The sequence below is a fragment of the Eulemur rufifrons genome, chromosome 7 (assembly GCF_041146395.1).
Source record: "Eulemur rufifrons isolate Redbay chromosome 7, OSU_ERuf_1, whole genome shotgun sequence".
NCBI lineage: Eukaryota > Metazoa > Chordata > Mammalia > Primates > Lemuridae > Eulemur > Eulemur rufifrons.
This window is the reverse complement of record NC_090989.1, coordinates 265,104,573-265,126,470: the sequence shown is the minus strand read 5'-3', so window position 1 is coordinate 265,126,470 and position 21,898 is coordinate 265,104,573. Positions and strand designations below refer to the sequence as shown.

Sequence of the window (21,898 nt, the reverse complement as noted above, 5' to 3'; positions counted from 1 at the left end):
CTAAGATTTCTATAGGCCACCTCTAGGATGTGACCATCATTCTCTTGGTCCATGATGGCTGCTAGAATTCTGCTACCATATTCATGTTCTAGACAGAAAGATGAAATACAGGATGATCCATTCATTTTATCAGAGACAGATAAAAGACAGTGGCTATTTTTTTAAAAAAGTTTTCCAAAAGCTGCCACATAAAACCAACACTTTTATATCATTGCTAGGAAGCTGGTTACATGGCCATATCCAGATACAAGAAAGGCTGGGAAATGTAGTTCTTTATTCTAGGAAGCTTTGTGTCCAGCTAACACTCAGGGGCTCTATTGCTATTCCAGAAGGTGAGACTATAGGTGTGGGGTAGATGATTAGGAGTCTCTACCACAGGGAGCGTATGACCTAAGCTAGGACAATTATAATGGCCCATCCCCTCAACTACAATGCTGGCTTAAAGAACGGGCATCTGACCCATCCATGCCTATTTCAATGGAGGTGGTAGAGGTGGTGGCTTTTGTTATTTTTTTTTTTTTTAACTTGAGCTTGTGGGGGAAGAGTCTCTCTTTCTAAGGTCATAAATCTGAAGAGACTAAATGTAGCGTGCAAGGAGAAGCACGAGTGAAAAAAAAAATGAAGACCTAAGTAGTTTTTGATTTCCTTTTCCAAGTCTTTCTGAGACCAGCTCCACCCCCTGTCTTTTTCACAGTTTAGTTATGTGAGCCAAAAAATCCCTTCTTGTTTAAATTATGAGAAATTGGGTGCCTATTGCTTGTAACCAGAGTTCTAAAGCAATTGCCTACCTCCCTGGGTTTTTGTGGGGAACAAAAGAGATAGTGCACATAGCAGTTGCCATGGTGCCTTGCACATAAAGGTCCTGAAATGTTAGCTTTTAATGAAGTGTTTAAAATAATACAGAGTAGACAAAATTTGGAAAAACTTTCTCTTTTTTTCAAAGTTCCAGCTCAAATGAGGTCTTGCTCTTTCACCAGGAAGATTTAGATCTTTCTCCTCCTTACTCCCTCTTCTTCATTCTTGCAGTCATCCTAGTGTTTTGTAGTTGTTTGCGAATCTATGTTCTTTTCTCATATTCTTTAAACTTCTAGAAGAATGGAACTGAGTCTTATTCACCTTTAAGTCCTCATTGTCCAACATGCTGGAACATAGTAGGTGGTCAATAAAGTTTGTTAGGAAAACAAGGATTTGGAAAACATGAATGTTGGAGAACATTCATAATCCAAGATGACAATAACAGCAACCAGCATTTATTGAGTATATGCTATGTTCTTAGCACTGTCTTAAGGACTTTATTTATTTATGATTTAATCTTTACAATAAATCTTAAGATGTTACTATTACTACTCTATTTTAGAAATGAACAAACTAATGTCAAGGTCATACCTTGGCAGAGCCAAGATTTCATCCCAGGCAAACTGATGCCAGGGCTCTAATATTTCAAACAATACACTGTGATATCTCTCATCTAAGGTATTTAATTAAATATAGGTAGAGTTAAATAATTCTCTACTAGAGACAGAGGCAACTTAGAGATTGCTGAATTCCATTATGAAATAGATGCAGAAACTGAGCCAAGGATTGGAAGTGACTCAGTTTCAGGTGGTTTATAGAACTACAGAGGCATACCTGTCCAGGGCTCCTGATTCTGATCTTTTCACCAATGGCCCCACCTCTCATGCAAATTGTGCTCCTTCTTTACACTTGCACCAATCCCTTTGTGGTGTTGCTTTGGAATAACCACCTCCAAGTAGCCACTTATGTTTCAGAGTAGATATATGCCAGCTATCATTCAAAGCCAGGTGGATCTCACCTGTTGAAATAGAACAAGAGCACATGAAAGGAGACTGGGGGGAAAGGGACACTTACTCAGACTTCAGATTTCAGCGCAAACTTTACATCCTCAGAGGCTTCCCTGGCCTCTCCAAGGTCAAGTCTGTCTACCTAAGCTCTCTGCCTACCTATAGCACTTAGCATGGTCAGTTGTAATCATATATGTTTTGTATGTGAATATCTGGTTAATGGTCACCTCATTTGTTACCCTGTAAGTTCCTTGAGAACATGATCCATGTACATCTTTGCTCCTCTTTATATTCCTGGTGCCCAGCACAGATCCTAGCCATCGTGGGCACTCAAAAAATATCTGTTAAATAAATGAATGAACAAATGGATGAATAAATAAATGTATGAAAAGGCACCATGACAAATCATCCCTATGGAACGTACAGGGGTAGATGCAATCCCCTATAGGATGTGATCTGAGGGAGCCCTCAGGGGTCTGCGTGCTCGCACACACCACTGATGAGAAATCCCCATCGGGAAAGTCCTGCAAACATCTACTCGGTGAGGGCGTTGAAGCACCGAAGGGGTGGGGGGGAAAGAAACACAAAAGGTGAGCAAGCAGTTTTCAAAGGATGCTTTCAACTCCCTGACCAGTCCGTGTGTGTGTTTTCTTCTACAAAGTGTTTCCAATTACTGTGGCACTCTCGGTATCTGGATCCATCTCCAGTGAATTCCTCTGCAGCGCCTGCCAGACATATGGGATCAATCAGGGCTTCGGCGTTGGTGCGCTTGCTGCGGGAATGTTGACAGCCTGACAGACGCGGGGTTCTGGTGTCATGGAATCTCCGAGTCGTTGGCTTGAACCCGGGAGGAGAAAGAGAGGGGGAGGAGAGAGATAGAGGCAGAGATAGAGGAAGGAGAGAGGAGAGGGGAGAGGGAGAGACCGGGAGAGGCGGGAGAGAGGGAGAGAAGGAGGGAAGCGGGAGATTTTTCTTGACTGCCCCCTTGCCTTCAAACATTTTATAGGCTTCGGGGAGAGAGAGGAGGAGGAGAGAGGGAAGAAAAAAAGAGGAGAGCGAGAGGGGTAGAGAGCGCGCGCCGTTCCCTCCCGGGTCCCCGAGCTGCCGGAGGAGTCTGGATTGTGTCCCCAGTGTCAGATGAAAGGGCGCTGAGGCTCGCGGCCGCCGCCCCGCCGCCCGCTCCGCGCACGCCCCTCCGCGAGCCCGGCCGCCGGGCGCCTCTCCCCGCCCGGGCCGCCGCCGGCGCTCCGGGGCGGCCGCTCCGTCTCCAGCGCAATGTGGCCGCGCCTGGCCTTTTGTTGCTGGGGTCTGGCGCTCGTTTCGGGCTGGGCGACCTTTCAGCAGATGGCCCCGTCGCGTAATTTCAGCTTCCGCTTCTTCCCCGAGGCGGCCCCCGAGGCTCCGGGGCGGCTGCCCGCGCTCCCCGCGCTGCCCGAGCCGGACGAGGACGCGGCGGAGAGCAAAGTGGAGCGGCTGGGCCAGGCGTTCCGGCGACGCGTGCGGCGGCTGCGGGAGCTCAGCGAGCGCCTGGAGCTCGTCTTCCTGGTGGACGAGTCGTCCAGCGTGGGCCAAGCCAACTTCCTCAGCGAGCTCAAGTTCGTCCGCAAGCTGCTGTCGGACTTCCCCGTGGTGCCCACGGCCACGCGCGTGGCCATCGTGACCTTCTCGTCCAAGAACAACGTGGTGCCGCGCGTCGACTACATCTCCTCCCGCCGCGCGCACCAGCACAAGTGCGCGCTGCTCAGCCGCGAGATCCCGGCCATCACCTACCGAGGCGGCGGCACCTACACCAAGGGCGCCTTCCAGCAAGCTGCGGTAAGGCGACCGCCCCTCCGTCCCCGGCCCTCGCCCCCGGGCCCTTCCCGCCCACCTCTGCCTGCCCAAATCTCTAACCTGGGGTTCAGCCTTGGGCAAGGCATGATCTCCCCAAGTCAAGCGTCCTTATCCACACAGTCATCGCCACCCTCCCATTATCCTTGTGGGGGTCCAATGGGGTAATGGATTTTAAATGCTTAGCGACGTGTTAGGCTCCTTAAATGGTCCGCTTTGAGGAGCTTCTTAGAAAGGGGTCCTTAAGATGCTACCCAGGTTCACATTGTAAGAACAGACGGCATCCAAGCTGGAACAGGTGAGTACGGTTTACAGAGTATTCCTAAAGGTAGAACGTGGAGTGATCTGAATATTTCCCCAACTCTTTTTAAGGTATTTTATGCTTTCATTAAGGTTCATGTCCTTCCTATTTTTGCTCCAAGTTCTTTATTAGCGTTTTAGCATCTGGAAGATGAAGTCAGTTTTGGATGATGGACTTGTACAAAATGTATCTTTTTCTGATTACAAAGTAATCAGAAAATTCAGAATATATAGAAATATCTGACATAATAGCAAGCTAGTGTTTGTGGAATAAATGAAACAAAAAAGAGAAAAAACACTATAATCCCATCACCCTTAAAAAGCCACTGTTTACATGTTGTTGAACATTTGCCAAGTATGCACATCCATACATGATTTTAACCAAATCGGTATCTTGTTGCTTTGTAGCCTATATTTTTAATTTATTATATCATGATTGAAATGTCCTACATCAGCCGCATAGTATTCCATTGTATCCAAGTGCCATAATTTTTTTTACCAATCACCCGTGGTTGGACACTTAGGTTTTTTCTTAACTAAATTATAGTGAACACAAATATTTGTGGACCCCTCTACTTCTTTAGGAAGAATTTCTATAAAGGTTTCTAAATTAAAGGATAGGAACATTTATAAACTTCTCAATACATATTGTCCACTTCTCTCTTGGAAGGTTGTATAAATTTACATTCCCACCAGCATAATATCATACAATATCATGTGTTATTGTTTTTTTAATATCGCTGCCAATTTGATAGGTGAATAGAGGTATCATTTTAGCAAATTTAAATTTTTGATTTTTGAGGATGGATATTTTCTAATACATTTACTGGGCATTTGTACTTTTTCCTTTTATAATTATTTGGACATAATTTTTGCCCATTTGCCATTACAGTGTATGTCTGTTTTTTCTTTTTTTTTTTTTTTTTTTTTTTTTTTGAGACAGAGTCTCACTTTGTTGCCCAGGCTAGAGTGAGTGCCGTGGCGTCAGCCTAGCTCACAGCAACCTCAAACTCCTGAGCTCAAGCGATCCTCCTGTCTCAGCCTCCCGAGTAGCTGGGACTACAGGCATGCACCACCATGCCCGGCTAATTTTTTCTATATATATTTTTAGCTGTCCATATAATTTCTTTCTATTTTTAGTAGAGATGGGGTCTCGCTCTTGCTCAGGCTGGTCTCGAACTCCTGAGCTCAAACGATCCGCCCACCTCGGCCTCCCAGAGTGCTAGGATTACAGGCGTGAGCCACCGCGCCCGGCCTGTTTTTTCTTAATGATTTGTAAAAGCTCTTTATATAGTAAGGCCAGCAAGTCTTGTTCATATGTGCTGCAAGTGTTTTTATAGTTCACTATCTTTTACTTTTGTTTATGGAAGTGTTGTTAGATGAATGATTTATATTGTTGTACACTCAAATCTATCAAACATTGTCCTTATGATTCTATGTTTGCTTATAGTCTTAGAATGGCCTTCTCATTTCCCAAATCAGAGAAATAGCTCTAACTTTAACAGTTTAATCCATCTGGAACTTATTTTTGTGTATGGTATGACAAAGATGTCATACTATTTTATTTTTTTAAATAATTAACCAGTTGCCCCAGCACCATTTGCTCAATAGTGATCTGTCCTTTTCCAATTTAATTAAATGCCACTTTTATCATATACTAAATGCTTATAGATATTTGATCTCCTCCTGGCTTTCTATTTTATTCCATTATCTATCTTATTTGTAATCTGTGCCAAAATGATTTAACTACTGTAGCTTTACAACATATTTAAATATCTGGTAGTGCAAATTCTCTCTCCTTTTTTCTTAGCCATTCCTTTTCTAATTAATTCTTACCCACTTATTTAATATGATTTTTAAATTAATTTTCACATATTACCAATGAAATCAGAGTTTTGATTTTAGTATAGAAATTATTGTATTAGCTTGGGGATTATTTATATTTTTATAATAATAGTTCACTATTCACTATTGCTATCATGAATGGCATCTTTTAAAATTAAATTTTAGACAATTATTCTTGATATATAGAAATATTATTGCCTTTTAAAAATATGTCTTCTGTATCTGGATTCTTGTTGAGGTCTCTTTGATTCATTTTTTTCTTTTCTATTTTTTAATACATTTTATTTTACTGATAGTAAATGTTTTTATAGAGAATAAAATATCATAAAAAATTTCCTATACATACATTATAATATTTGGGTACACATCTTTCTTGACTTTTTGCAGTTGTCTAGATATCAGGTATGTCTTCCTATATGTACACATATGTTGCATAGATTATGTTTACCCAGAAAAGAATCTGATTGATTGTACATTCTCTTGTAATTTGACTTTCTATTCCACCATATTTTACAGTCTTCTTTCCATAATAAGAAATATGCTTCTATTTTATCATTTTTATGTGGTCAGTTTTCCACTATAGAATATGTCTTTATTTTTTATTGTATAATTACTGATTCTTATATATTAAGGCTGTTACAAACATGATAAGACTAAATCTTTGCCCGTATCTCTAACAATTTCCTCAGTGTAAATTCCGGAAATAGCATTATTGCATCAAAGAGTATGCACATTTTTTAAAGGCATTTGATACATGTGCCAAGTTGCTCTGCAGAAAATGGTACCAAATCGCATTCCACATGCAGGGCCTATGTCAGTACCTATGCAACGCAGACTAATATCATTTCAATATTCTCTCCCCCAACTTTCTAAGTGGGGAATGGAGTACCATTTTAAATTATATTTCCCTATTTAATGAGGCTGAATATTTTAAAATATATTATTGGCCATATATAGCTCTTTTTTTTTTGAATACTCATTAAAATACTTTGGAATTATTATCTATTTTTTATTTGAGGTGGTTCTTTTTCTTATTGATTCACAAATACTCTTTAAAACTTGATGAATTAACCCTCCGCTGCCAAGTATGTGGCAAATATTTTTTCTCAGTGTTTCACTTGCCTTTTAATTTTGTTTAGGGCAGTAGTATCCATTGTTTTATCCATGTGTCGAATCTGTTTTTCTTCATTTGTGCTTTTTCCATTGCTTATGAAATTTTAAAGGCTTTCACCTTTAGGAGATAAAATAGCTACTTAAATATGCTCTCTATCAGTTGAAGAAGTTATACCACACAGGGTTCAGTTTTGCAGACTCAGTTCCGTATTAGACCTGGCCTCCACTCCAAGTACTCATGAAGTCCTGGTGGCTGGCTGTATTCCTAAAGCCATGATCCACTGTGTCAAAGAAGAACCCTGCTGCATTAGGGGGAAACTTGCCATATACCAGCTCCTCTGTTTGGTTTGGCCACGTTGCCCGGGGCCTCTGAGAATGTTGATCCAAAACAGTAAAATGGGTAATGAGTCAAGTACACAGTGCTTGCTTCAAGACCTACTCTGTGTTCAGCTTTCCCTTTCCAAATACTACATCCTGTCTTGGAAAATGGAATTGCCAAGAAGGTTCCCAGTGTCGTACTTCAGCCTGGATCCATTTGTAATCTAACAAGCAGAGATTTCCCAAAAGTTTGTGTTAACTGAACTTCCCCTTGACTTTATTTTTCTTTTCTCATTTTGGTTGGATTATGAGAAAGTGCAGAAGAGGGTCAGCTGGACCCAGTCCCTGTCTAACCTGGAAACCCACATGTCTTTACTGTAACTTTTCCAAGCCTGTGATGAGCATTCCTAGGTATAAATAAAATATAACATATAGAGAAAATTGCTAGAAGATGACCAATGTTTAGAAATGGTGTTGTGGAGGTTTAAATATGAATTTTTGCATCACGATCAGACACAAGTGTTTGGTTGCAGAATTAGTTTGAAATTGATAAGCTGTGTTGTTTGGGTTTTGATCCGAGACATACATTTCATCATGGAAATAAGATCTTTCATCAGATTCCCACGTGTGTGCAGAATGATAATATTAGAACTGATTATGATCTGGCCTTTAAGTGAAATTGAAAGTCACAGGGACATTTTGGAGATTATTAATTACTTTCCACAGAAGAATGAGTTTTTCAAATCTTCCATTTGAAACTGAGTGCCCACACAACTACACACAGACACAATCACGGGCAGACAAACACATAAACATATACAGTACACAGATACACCCTTGAAACCACACAGTTACCCCTAATGATTCAGACATCTTATTCCTCTTATGTAAAATCTTGAAATGTAGAATTTCCTTTACCAGCATGAAATTTGCTATTATCTCTCAGCACATATGATTGACTAAACAAAAAGGATAACAATGATTATGTCATTGCACCACCAGCCTGGATGACAGAACAACAACAAAAAAAGATGACAATGTACAACTGGGGTGGATGCTCTCTATTATCACACTTGATTTGAATGAATAAACTGCAGTGTAGACATTTTCTCTTCAGACACCACCTCTTCAGACACCGTCCCCTAGCAGTTATCAAATACTGCAAGGACTAAAGCAGTGAATTCTGTATTCAGTACAGATCCTTCCAGAGACACCATCAATAGCCTGGGGGAGAGTTTAGCACCTTGAACTTAATTAAGTGAAAACCTTGTACAGAGTTAATTGAAAGCTCTTTAGCTTTTCCTTTCTGGGGAACAATTGCTTCATAACGATCTTTCTTCTTGGTTTTTCACCCTGCCATGTGTTTATAAATTGCCTTTCCTAAACTGAATATTTTGGATTGGTCCTACTATGAATGCCAGGCTCTCCGTACTCTAAGCATTTCACATACAAATAAAATCAGAGCCCCTCATTCCCACTTTGCTTTTGCTAAATTCTGTTAAACAAACATAGCATGAAGCTTCCTTTGAAACAAAAATTCTGTTTTCTTCATTGTTCCAGAATTCTAGAAATATGATCCACTGGTGGGGAATGTACTGTCTTGCCAAAAATGCAAGCTTTGGATGGCCAGAGGACTGGGACTCCATGTGTGGAAGCCCTTCCTAGCTTCAAGGAGAGAGCGGCATCTATTATACGTTCACACTGGTACCCATTCACACTTTTATCTGGAGAGCAATCTCCTTTTAGCCTTATGGGAAGAAAGCATCTACTTTTGTGTTTTCTAATAAAACCTGGAGATGTGTGAGATGCCACTAGATTAAAACCCTGATGAACAAAATTAGGACCAGTTTGGAATTTTTTCATACAAAAGACTAATAATAATATTTGAAAATTTTGCACTAGTCTTTCTGATGGCCCCAGTGCTGAAGGAATAAGGAAAGTCTGGGTTCTTCTTTCCTGGAGGAAGGAGTGGGGGCCCTCATACCATGTGCAATGGATTCAGCCATTCCAAACTCAGAGCATGGATTTTGATGTCAAGAATTGCTCACTGTTACAAAAGATAAGTTCTTTCTCAATGCTGAGGAGAGATATTTCTAAATGAACGCTGGAAATGTTCTCTCTTTTGTGTTTCTTAAGGCTTTCAACAATTCTCATATATTGCCTTTGGTTTTATGTAAGAACCTCTTCTGTAATCCCATCATAACTTTAGAAGTGTAAATGCGATGAATGAATGATGAGTAAATGAATCCTCAGTGCATAAAACAGATCTAGACCTCATGTATATTTCCCAGGCAAAAAGTGGTACTACAATTCTTAATTCGGAGAGAGAGCAAATAATCCTCATATCAAATTCAAATTTTTTCTTAATCTAGCACTTGCCTGTATTTCATTTATTAGTTTTGCTATTTCCTATGTACACTGTAGTGTGTAATAAGAATGCATACCTACTGGTACTGTCAAAGTCACTTATCATTATTGGCTGCCAGTATTATATTATGTTTGGTTGAAATGCATGGAAAGGGCAGACTGGTCTGTCCTACTTCACAGCTGTGGTCAAAGCGTAGAAAAGTTCTCCACCAATGACCTAATGATGTAAATGTGCCAAAGGGGATTTCTGTTAACACTGACCGTGAAGTAGAATTGTTAAATGCATTCCTTCTTGGCTAGATAGACCTTAAATTTCTAAAGTGATTGTAATTTACATAGGGCTTTTATAGTATGATTTTTGTCTTAATTTCACAGAAAAGGCAACAGAGACTAATAGAGGTTAGGTAATTAAACACTAATCACAAAGCTAAGCAAATGCCAAAGAAAGTAGATCCAGTCTTCTGACTTGTCACCCGGTCTCCCCCTGCCTATGTTTTACTATATTATGTCTGTGAGCTGTATCAAAATTTAGGGAGACATAGGGGATTCCATTCCCAGGGCTGCTAAAGTGTTACACAAGCTGAAAACTCAACAGTCTAACCCAAAGAACATAAACCATGACTTTAAGGCCATATTAATCCCAATGTGTGCATTTCAATTGCTATATATATATATATATATGTATACGTGTGTGTGTGTGTGTGTGTGTGTGTGTGTATAGTTCAAGCACACATTTTAAAATCAGGGGACAGCATGTTTTTAAAAAATCCGACTTTTTGGCTTTGGAAAAATTGTTAACAGAATTCTGGGTTTGTGTTCTCTCAGTTCATCAAAGTCCCCACGTGGCACTTGGAATTTCATTTCATGATCCTTGATTGCTCTTCCATGGCCTAAGATGGAACAATCATTGGGAGAGGCTGAGATGGTACAAACCCTCTAGATGGTATAAACTAGAATGAATGATGTGGCTAGGAGAGGTTTAGCTGGATATAATAGAAAAATCTAAATACCACTGGTTTAAACAGGATAGACATTTATTTCTATCTCAAATTAAGGCTTGAGTAGAAAATTCAGAGCTAATGGGTCTTCAGGGATCCAGATCCCTCCTTTCAGCTTGGCTCCGCCATCTTCAGGTCACCTCGTGGTCTCAGATGGCTGTTGGAGGTCCTACGGTCAGGAGCTCACTCCAGGAAGGAGAAAAGGGCAAAGACTGTTGCATTCCCTTTAAGGAGACTCTGTAGCAATCCACACCGTACTTCCACATAGATCTCACTGGGGAAAATTTGGTCTCATGCCCACTCTTAGTTTCACAGAGCTTAACTGATGAAGAAGGAGAGGATGGCTGCTAAGGAGGTAACCAGCAGCCTTTGCCATACTAGTCAGGAAGAGTGTGTATCTAACCAGGGAAATGACTAGAAATCCCACTCCATTTCTTCCTCAAGTGGCACCAACCAGGCCAAGATCAAGATGGAAGAGTCAGGGCTTGCCTAGCTAAATAAATACCCTAGTCCTTGTGCTAGATTATGCTTCTTTTAGTTAAAACTATCAAAGTTCCTAAGCAACTCATTTAAATATTAGCAATACAAACTAACTTCTTATATTAATTTCCCAGAAGCCAGAGGCTTCTAAATAATATGGCATTTACTCACAAATAAAAGATTATACTGACAGTGACAAATTACATACCAAAAATAAAATTATTTTATGGTTAATTTGGCAAACACAAATGAACATTTCTTAGGAAAACGTGATTCTTCTTTGGCTTTTCTATAGTAAGCTGCCAGGTTAAGAGACTTCTTCATTAAAAGGAATTTCCCGGCCGGGCGCGGTGGCTCACGCCTGTAATCCTAGCACTCTGGGAGGCCGAGGCGGGTGGATCGCTTGAGGTCAGGAGTTCAAGACCAGCCTGAGCAAGAGCGAGACCCCGTCTCTACTAAAAATAGAAAGAAATTATACGGCCAACTAAAAATCTATATAGAAAAAATTAGCCGGGCATGGTGGCGCATGCCTGTAGTCCCAGCTACTCGGGAGGCTGAGGCAGTAGGATTGCTTAAGCCCAGGAGTTTGAGGTTGCTGTGAGCTAGGCTGACGCCACGGCACTCATTCTAGCCAGGGCAACAAAGCGACACTCTGTCTCAAAAAAAAAAAAACAAAAAAAAACAAAAAAAAAAAAACGGAATTTCCTGCTATATATTTCATCTGCCTTTCCCATAGGGTTTTAAGACTGTTCTCTAAATCTCCCCATGTCATATGAAGAATGGATTTCTGGCATAGAGTCTGCTCACATACAGCAACCTGCTCTGGTTTGGAGGCCAACTGTGGATAGGAAATACTCTGTAAGAGTTGTTGTAGCCCATGAATGTCGTTACAGTGCTTCACTTGAAATGAAAGATAGGGGTAAGAAAATGAAATGTGCAAAACATCAGTAGATGCAGTTTCTTATAAATCTTTATGAAAAGATTATTAAAGTAGTTATCTTCTTTGCTATCTATATGTCTTTCTCATGAAGTCATTCAAGAAGTTGATGGTTTATTTGTGTAAAGAGTGAAGCAATAATGTTTTTTTTTTCAAATTCAGAGCATATATTTCTTCCATAACTGCACTGAATGTGAAAACTGCAAACTTGAGTGTAGATTCCTATTACTGCATATATTGAAATAGTGATAGCTACCTTGTTTTAAGTGAATAAATATAATTTGAAATTAAGGACATATTTAATTCCTACAAGATAAATAAAGAAAAAGTTTTTAAAGAAAGTTCTTAGCAGGACTTATTACATAATTGAGTCATACACTAAGAACAGCTAATAACACAAAGTTGAAAATTTTGCAGTTGTAAGCTAATGCTAGAGTATATAAAATACATTTTGAGATACCTGTGTTTTTAATGCACTATTTTCCTGCAGGAGCACTCCTAATGGCCTCAATTTTTATTACCTATTCTGGATAGGTAGATAGATACCTATCTACAGCAGCTGGATATAGGGTGTACTGGTTGCTAATGCAAAACATATTTGTTTGTTTTTAATTTCAAAGATGGTATTTGAAATGTATATATGTGTATGTGGTTAAAATGCATATGCTTCTAATTTTTTTAGATATAAGCTCTCAAGTTTTCACTAAATCTGCCTGTAAACTTTTGTGCATTTGCATTTGCCCTTATTTTCTTACATTTATCATAGTAAAGGTCCTTTCCCTCAGCAAGGCAGACCTTTCACCAAGTATTTCCCCTTCTCTCTCATACCTTTAAAATCTTCCTCTTCACAGACTCTTTTCTCTAAACATAGAGCATTCACAATTTGTCTATAGATATAAAGAATTGGCAGCATGCTTCCAGAGCAATATGGTAAATTGTCAGTATGTTTGCAATAAAAGCATAAATCTTAAAACTAAATATTTAGCAATCAAAGAATTTCTCATAAGAAAATAATCCGAGATAAACATAATCCCTACAAAAGAGAGTTCATCCTGCATTACCTTTGATATATTTAGTATATCTGGAATAGGAAAATTTTAGAAAAAATATGGCTGTGGTTTGGGAAGGCCCAATCAATTACACCTTTCTTCACCTCTCCTGAGTTCTAGATCAATTGAGTTATGTAGTATAGCAGAAAAGGCAGATGGAAAGTCAAACATGCCCTCATCTCCTGATAATGGAGAATGCGGCTTAGCTGCACGACTTCTGAACGCTGAATCTCTAAATTAGACTGACTTTCCTCCCCAAGCATGGAAAATACTGGGCAAATGAATGCCACCCGCGTGGGATCCACCTCTGTAAAACTTAGGTCCCCTCTGGGCAGCCAAAGGACAAAGGGGAGGAAATAGTTGAGGAAGCCCCTCCTGCCCAGGGGAAGAGCTAGAAATGAAAGTGTAGGAGAACCAGCAGGGGAACTCTGATGGATGACACTTCACACAGAAGCTATAGGCAGGAACCACCAAGTTCCAACAACTCAAGAAGAGTTTAATAAAGTAAAGACATATCCACACTGACATGTGCTGTAGTCAATAAAATCTTAATTTAAGAGATTATTCAATGACATAGTAAATTGTCCAAACATACTAAATGAGGTGAAACTCTGGGTGTATTTACCATTAGTATATAAAACTCTCTATATAATGTACATTTAATTTCATAAGGTATATGCACTCATGGAACACAAAACTGGGAAGAAAGCTTTGCAAATATTAATAATGGTTATTTACAGGTAGTATATTCCCCTGTAGATATCTGTCTACAGGGAAACTATCTCTGTTTCTTCTGCATTTGACAACATCAGGCGCATTCAGGGTAGTATGGCTGTAGACTCTCTTCTGCATTTGAAAAAGTAGTTGTAATGACCATGTATAACTTACTGGGGAGGGAAAATATCATAGTCTTACCTAGGCAAAGGTAACTGAAAAGTGACATACCTTTGAGGCATCTGGTGGCATAGCCTGAAGTTATTGTTCTTAAATGTAAAAATCCTTTAAAGCCCCAGCTTTTATCTTAAATATTCACAAGAATTTTGCTTTCTATTCCACAATACAGCTCTGTTTCAAAAATGGAATGATGCTTTCGCTCATTATTAGGAAATTGAAATCAAACCATTTCGGTCTTTTTTTTTTTTGGTCAAATGTCACATGCTGCGGCATGGAGTCCGTCAGGGTTGGGAAGTGGTTCCAGACTGAAGGGCTGTGCCCCTGTGGACCCTGTTCTTTACTCCAGCTGTTCCTCTTTCCTAGTGTACACTGGATCTTAAGAATCCAGACTCAAAAAAATCTGCAGCCTCAGGTGGTGTTTCACTGCTGGGCAAGCTATGAATGATGTTTCCGGAGGAGAGGCACCTAGTGGCCAAGATGTGACCCAGAGCAGGAAAGATGGTGGAAATAACTGAGTCCACCACCTTGCTGAGAGGTCAGGAGACAGTGGCCTTCCTTTGGTTTGTCACACACGGAGAGGGGCACTGACTCACTGCTCTGTCAGTCTATCCTATCCTCACTGGTAGTACTCACCAAAGAACATCCCAGGGAAGAAAATTGTTTTCTGACATTCTAATGTTATCACATGTAAATGAAATAGTTGCATCAAAAGACCCATTTTCCACAATTAATTCTCCTTCTCTAGCTCTCAGGCTTCATGTTTTATCGTGATATTTGTCCTGTGTAGTGAAAGGCAGTCTTTGCTTGCTGCTCTGGATGGGGGGGGGGGGGGGGTCTCGGCACATTTGAGTGTGTTTGAGAGTGTTTTTCAATATGGGCATCTCTACCTTAGCTCATTTTGACCTACACCAATTTAGTCATATCTGGCTTCATCAATTTTAGTCCTATTGTATAGGCTTTACCTTTTCAGATGAATCTGAAATGGACTTGGAAAGAAATTAAGCAAATTTTATTTGCTTATTTGTGTTTTTCACAATCCTGTTCCTAGTCATGATTTCTCTCTTTTTAGTCATGTTTTCCTTCAAACCATGCATACTTGGCTTTTAAATGTTGCTCCAAAAGTGATAATTTGAGGCAATTATTGTTGGAATTTTCTAGCAATACAGATACCAAAGTTTAGGCTATTTGTATCTAATTAGTAAAAACCTGTATTTTAAGGAAGCATCTGCAGAGGATGTTATGTGGGATTTTCTCTGTCATCCCAGATTCGGCACCAGGGACCAGGGCTCACACTAAAGAGCACCAAGTATTCCGCATTTTAACGAGAGTGACCAACCATTGAGGAGGATACATTCCCTCAGTGTTCACAGATACTGTGCGGAACAGGCCCTACAGAATCAACCATACCCCTCTCCCCGCATCCGGCCCCTTACTCTAGTTTATATAAGCAGAGAACCCAGGAACAAGAGAGAAACAGAGACAGAGAGCAGGGCAAGCATCAGGATCCTGGACTTTGGGGACAGCAATGTTCACACTGAAAGACAAACCTCCCCCCTCCCTCACATAGTGCTTTCCATCTCCAGCAGCTGAGCGAAGGGAAGACCGACATTTTACATACTGCCTGGAATTTACTTGGGCAGAAGCTTGTTTTGCCCTGGTGCCTATTTATGGGAGAAGGAGTGATCTGGAGACACAGCCAATGTCTCAGTTTAGGTTCTGCCAGAAGCACAGCCTGAGATGAGGGTTTGAGTATAAATAAATTATTTGGGAGTTGAGGCTAGTAAATGTTGATAGGAGAGTAGGGGAGTGAGACAAGGAAAGGAAGACAGCCAACGACAACAGGGAAAGGTAGTTAAGGCTTAACTCCACTGGGAAACACTAGGAAGCAGTGTGGAATTCAGGCCTTAGAAGTATCACAATTGAAGGGTGAAGTGTCTCAGGTATTTATAGACCACCTCACATCAGTCACTGTTGAGGGTTTCTCCCTGGAGTGCATTAATTCTCTGTCACTCCTATGTCCCCAGCAAGGAGGCAGAGTGGTCTCCAGGCACCCAAGAAGAGCCCTCAGGCAAAGATGCAGATACTGGCCTGGGAAATCGGGGAAGGTCAGGGGGGAGGCGTCAACAGAGTCTGCTGCTGCAGGTTGAAAGGGAGGCTTGAAGGAGCAGCCTGCCCTGTCAACACTTAGCAAAGCAAGGATGCCTGGCTTTTCCATGGGCAAGAAGGAATTTGGAAAATAGCTCAACTTGAATCGTTTCATTGCCCACTAATAAGATAACTCCAGCAATAAGGAGTTAGTGTAGTGGATGTAGTACTAGAAGTGGGATCTGAGGAAAAAATGGAGATTTCTCCAAAGAACTCACACCTGGGCCAGCATTTGAGCATCCACAAACCCAGAAACCACCAATGGGTCGCTCTTTATTTCCTTTCACTTTTTCTCTATCAAAATTTCCTTTCTCCCATAGTTTCAAGGCATAAGACCCAATATCAAAATTTAGTAGGCAAAGATGGCTGAGGTCACAGTAGTGTAGTTCTTTTTAGGAATTTTGCAGAGTAATCTGTATTCATCTATTTGATATCTTCCCAAAATGTAGAACAATTCTGAGGGAAGTATCTTATAAGATAAATTGTAGGCATACATGATACGCAGCTCTTTCACAGCATCTGTTGTTTTCCCTCTGCTTGCTGAGGAGAGAGATCATATCTTATTTGACATTATATAATATCTCCCACAGGACCTAGAAAATGCTGTTCATTATAACTTTAGGGTTCTTGACAATACTTACCTTTAGTATATTTAATTTTAGTATATCAAGGATTGTATTGTGTTTCTCTGATTTCTTTTCTGTTTTAGCTAAAACAATGTACTTAAGACTTCTTCTGAAAAGAGTGTTCAGTGGGTGCTTGACTTTTTAAGGGGTGGGAGAATTTTAGCAAATTCATCCTTCAGATCACTTTCCCATGAGAGCAATGGAAAGTACAGAGAAGAATCTCAGATGGGTGTGGATCCCTGCCTTTTTCCCCCAAAATGTGATCAAGGAAGCAAACCCTATAACACCTCTGGACAGAAGGTCATCCAGTGAGTTCAGAGGGAATCTGCAGACTCTGAGCTTTTGAATTCATGACCCCTGTCAACGTCACAGCCAGTACGGCCCATTAACCACTCCTGTGATGTGATCCTCATAACACCACAGATTTCAGTAGTTACTTTTCCAGTCCTCTGCCCAGGGCATTATCACCTTGTTTTTCACCCAGGTGGAGTGTATGGTTATTGTTTATAGAGCCACAATTTTCCCTATCCCATATTCTATCATGTCAGCCTCAGGATCACTGGTTTTCATTCATAGCTCTCAATGAAATGTGGGTTGCATTATAATTGGTCCCTCTACTTGACAGAGTATTCTAGCAACATGCTGAAAGTTCCTTGGACAAATCATGGTAAATGGTGCTGAGTGATTACTGCTTGTCAGACACCACCCTAAGCACTTTACCTGTATGAATTTATTAAATCCTTACAACAGCAAACCTCCTCAGTTAGGTTATTATAATTATTCCCAAAGTGCAGATGAGGAAACTGAGGCATATAGAATATAAGTAACTTGACCATGTTACACTACTGGTTAAGTTGACGAACGAGGGTTCAAATCCAGGCAGTCTGGGCCAAAGTCTAAAGTCTTAACCACCATGCAAAACTACCTCTAAGCCATGTAGTCAGAAGATCTAGTAGACACAACATATACTGATACATACTCACCAATGAAGTTCATTGCAAAGACATGAGGCAGAGAGGGCAGCTGTGAGAGGGACTTGGATACATGATGACCAAGCAGAGGGAAGACTGGAGCAAACACATGACTAAGAGTAGTGAACATTTGGACATTGTCAGTTGATGAGATCAGGTGCATTCATGGTGGTGTGGCCATAGACTGGAGATTGTCATTTGAATGGACACTTTCTAAAGTGCCTGATAATCCCAGGTGATCACCGTTATCCCACGCCCACTCCTCCCCCTTTCAGTCTAGGGAATTGCCTTTCAGATGCCATTCGTACATGATACAATTACGGCAGCTGTCATCTCCCACCTCGTGTGCCTTAACAGATGTCTCTACCAATCATTAGAGACCAAGTCACTGAGGCAGTAGGAGATCATATCTTCTAGTTGCAAGATATTTACCTACCTTTGTTCTCTTCATTTATCTAGTTTTCTGAGTTCTTGGGTTCCTCTACTCCTAAATCAGCACTCAACCTCACATCCTTTATTAAAATAAAATTGCCACTCAAGCAAAAATCAATTTTTTAGTCCGAAGTGACCCAAAATCCTATTATCAAACAATCATACAGCCTAAACTGAGGTTTCTAAATGTATATGTTGCAAACCTCAGTACAAGACTTGCTCTTCTAGCTATATTCAATTTACCCTAATCTGGAAAATTCTATGTTCCCCTGCATCATATATTCCTGTTCTTTCAATATGCTATCCCAATTCACAAAAGGAAAAAAAAAAACTCCCTTTGATTATTTTAGTCATTTTTTCAGATAAAAAGAAAATCCTTGCTCTAACAATCAGTTCCATGATCATATTTGAAGAAAACTTCTTCAAATATGGTAGGCGATGAACTAGATTCCTTTATATATCCAATGCATATTTAAAGAGAACTGTCACTGTTGTAAGAGCAAGCACGTAAATTATAAGAATTGCTTAATCCAAAAGAGACTATATTTTATTCAAAATAATTTTTAAAGTCAACACCTTCGAAGGATGATGCATATACCTATTACTACAGTCATCGATTGAACATTTAAATACCTATAATAAATCTTCTGAACTGTGAATAAAACTCAACCCTAAATCATTTGGGGTTTAATTTCAGTTTTTTAATGATAAACACAGAATCTTTAGTTCCATAATGCTTAAGTGATGGGGTCATTCATACAAACATATACAAAAAAGAAAATAAAAATAAAACAAACTTCCAAATGTCATTTATTTGGAATGCTAATAAATGTCACAAATTAAATGTGTTTTTGGTGAATTTAAGATAACTGTAACAAATAAAATACACAGTAAGTTCTTGAACTTAAAATCTCCCTTTAACCTCCACCCCTTTGAATCCCCTCTGTGGCAGATTTGATTTGAAATATATTTGTCTTTTTGAATAGTTCCAGAGTTGGCTTGTTGCTGAAGCCCAAATACTTGTAATATAATTATGAGATTTTCTGTGTCTTTCATATGTTCAAAACTCCTGCTAAACTTTTCCTTTATGGGCATTATTAAAATACCTGGTAAGAAGACATCACTTCTTTTCTCATAGCTCTAAATCATAAATAACATTTTTCTACTTTTTCAGTAATACTTTTACACTTGAATTCCCCAGTCTCCACACCATGTTTCCTGGCATTTGGTGCTCTTTTGGAAGGACAATTTGACCTGATAAATTTCCAAACAATTTTCCTACTGGTTAAGCCTAAGTATATCATTAAATTTTTTCTTCTCTTCATAGCTTATATCTTTTGTAGACCATGTCAATCAAGAACCACTAGAACCATACCAGTCCAACTTCCTCAGTCCCTTGCTTACTCATGGGGGTTGTCCCTTTCTTTCTGTTTAGATTATAGGTGGCAATCCAGAGGTTGAGATGGATCATTTATATTCATTCTTCTAGGAATCTGGATTAGAGAAAAAGAGCCCTGAGAGTAGATTTTTGGTTTTGTTTTTATATCAGTCAATAGGAAGTACAGAGTTAAGACTGTGCACAGAGAACCACAGAAATCCCATCAGCATAAGGAAGAGTGAAGGAAGAAGATGTGCAAAGGGAAGCTGAGACAACATACTGTGTAACTCCCGAAGTGAACCAATGGAAGGGTGGGGAGAGTAACCACCATGGTTCCTGCTGGCTTGCTTTTTCAGACTCCCCTTGAGGCCCAGTTCTTCTCCCTGCTTTTGGCTTTGAAGGGATATTCCTATATGCTTCCAGGAAATCCCCAATTTTTTTAAAGGTAATTAAGTGGATATCCCGTCCTTATGGACAACCAAGAGTGATTAAGGTATCCTTTGTACATTGTTTTTTCCTTTGTAAATTTTTATCTTAAAACTGCAAATACCTTCAATTTAAGAGTAAACATTAAGTCTTTACTAACTTCCATTTGCAAATGTTTCTCTAAAAATAATTTTCACTTCTTCTCCCTATTATGGAAGTAATATGCCCATTAATAGGTTATGATAAAGCAGAAAAATATAACTATGGCAGTTTTTGTCTCTTACTCTTTCTATATGGTGGGTATATATATAATAATATGGAATATGTAGTAAAAACACATGCTATTATTTTTATTTTTGAAGTTTCATAATTAAGATTTTTCTCATACAATAAATTTTCCTAAAATTACCTTTCAAGTATATTTTATCATGTAGATATGCCACAATTGAATTTTTAAGTCTCCTGTCACTGATCAGTTGATACTAAAAAATTTTGTGGCTAAAATAGTTATTCTTGTGTATAAATCTTTCTCAAAGCCTCTCAATATTTCCTTTCAGTTTGATTCTCTTTCATTTGAAATATGATTAATTTTTATGTTACACTTACTTCTGTTTCTTGCATCAGTATGTCAGCTTGACTTCCCACATAGAAGTGATGGGGCGTTCTTGTCTTATTTATGAATTTAATAAGAATGCCTAAGGCATGATTTTGGCCATTGGTTTATGATAGCTCTCTTTTTCGTATTAAATAAGTACCTCTCTGTTTTTTGCCTAATTCATTTGTAAAATCATAAACAGATGCCCAAATACCAAATGATATTTGGGCCACTTAAAGGTTATCTTACTTATCTCCTTTGACCTCTTGATGTGACACATGAATGAGGTCTCTAGTGTCTTTGACTTTTTAGGCTAAATCCTACTTGGTCATATTGTATAGGAATCTAACATGGCAACTGAAATTATTTTATGACGTTATTCACAACAGTGTTAATAACAGAGGTGAATTTGATTTTTTAGCATGTAGTAAATTAGCAATCTGTTTTAAGAGTGATGTGTTATTTAGCCTCTAATTTTCATTTGGATTCTGATGAGTTTACTTTTGCTATCCAGATTTTCTTTATCCCTTGTGTAACTTTATTCCAAATAGTGGAATTTGGCATTATTAAAAATTTGGTCTTTTAAGTGTTTGTTCTGTTGTTTTTTGTTTTTTTGTTTTTTTTACTGTCTTGATTAAGTCTGCTACTCATCAACCCCCTGTGCACACCATTTCCCAATTTGATGTACTGTCCCATGGGTCCATTTCAAAATGATTTGTGTGCATGTTTAATAACTAAAGCATGTATGTGGGTGGAAAAACTCCGTGACCATAAATCTGACATTAAGTTCTTCTTTGACCCTCTGGTTCTTCTGTGATTTGGCTAGACTATAATAAATAGCCTAAATATTACTAGAGCCAACATTTTTTTTTCTTTCCAGACTTTCAGTCTATAAAGCCTAAGTAAATTGTTAAAACAAATAAGACATACTAAATGTGATTGATTTAAAATTTACAGTATAAATTAGAAAGCTCAGTTACTATAGAATACTCTTTCCAGTTATATTTTTGTTATTGTTTTATTTAATTTGTTTATTTGTTTTTAGTTAATGGTTCTGTTGTGTTATCAAATAGTACAATAAGAACTCCCTAACACAGTGCCTGGTATATAATAGAGGCTCAATATAGTTTTGGGGAAATAAGTTTAAATATAATATTTAGAAGAGTTTTTATTTCATAATTGTAGAACAGGGTTTACTGTAATAATTTTTGGCCTAGAGTTTATTAGTTTATTTTGCCTGTTGGACATACAGCTAGTGAAAATTGAGGCATTTATCTATTCTTTCATTCACTTATTTCATAGTTATTTTTTTACCCTCAATAGAGTGAAAATATAAGTATCAATCCCTGCCATAGAGTGGATCGCAATCTAGCTTGAGATTAGCCAGACCTA

General features: G+C 39.0%; 1 protein-coding gene across 1 annotated transcript in view; it reads left to right on the top strand.

Annotated features, from left to right (window-relative positions):
* The first annotated feature begins 3,077 nt into the window (after positions 1–3,077).
* SVEP1 (sushi, von Willebrand factor type A, EGF and pentraxin domain containing 1) overlaps positions 3,078–21,898 on the top strand; it is a 157,716-nt gene continuing 138,895 nt past the window's right edge. The window contains exon 1 of the mRNA XM_069476671.1: positions 3,078–3,617. Coding sequence (XP_069332772.1) covers positions 3,078–3,617 — 540 coding nt within the window. The remainder of the gene's footprint in view (positions 3,618–21,898) is intronic.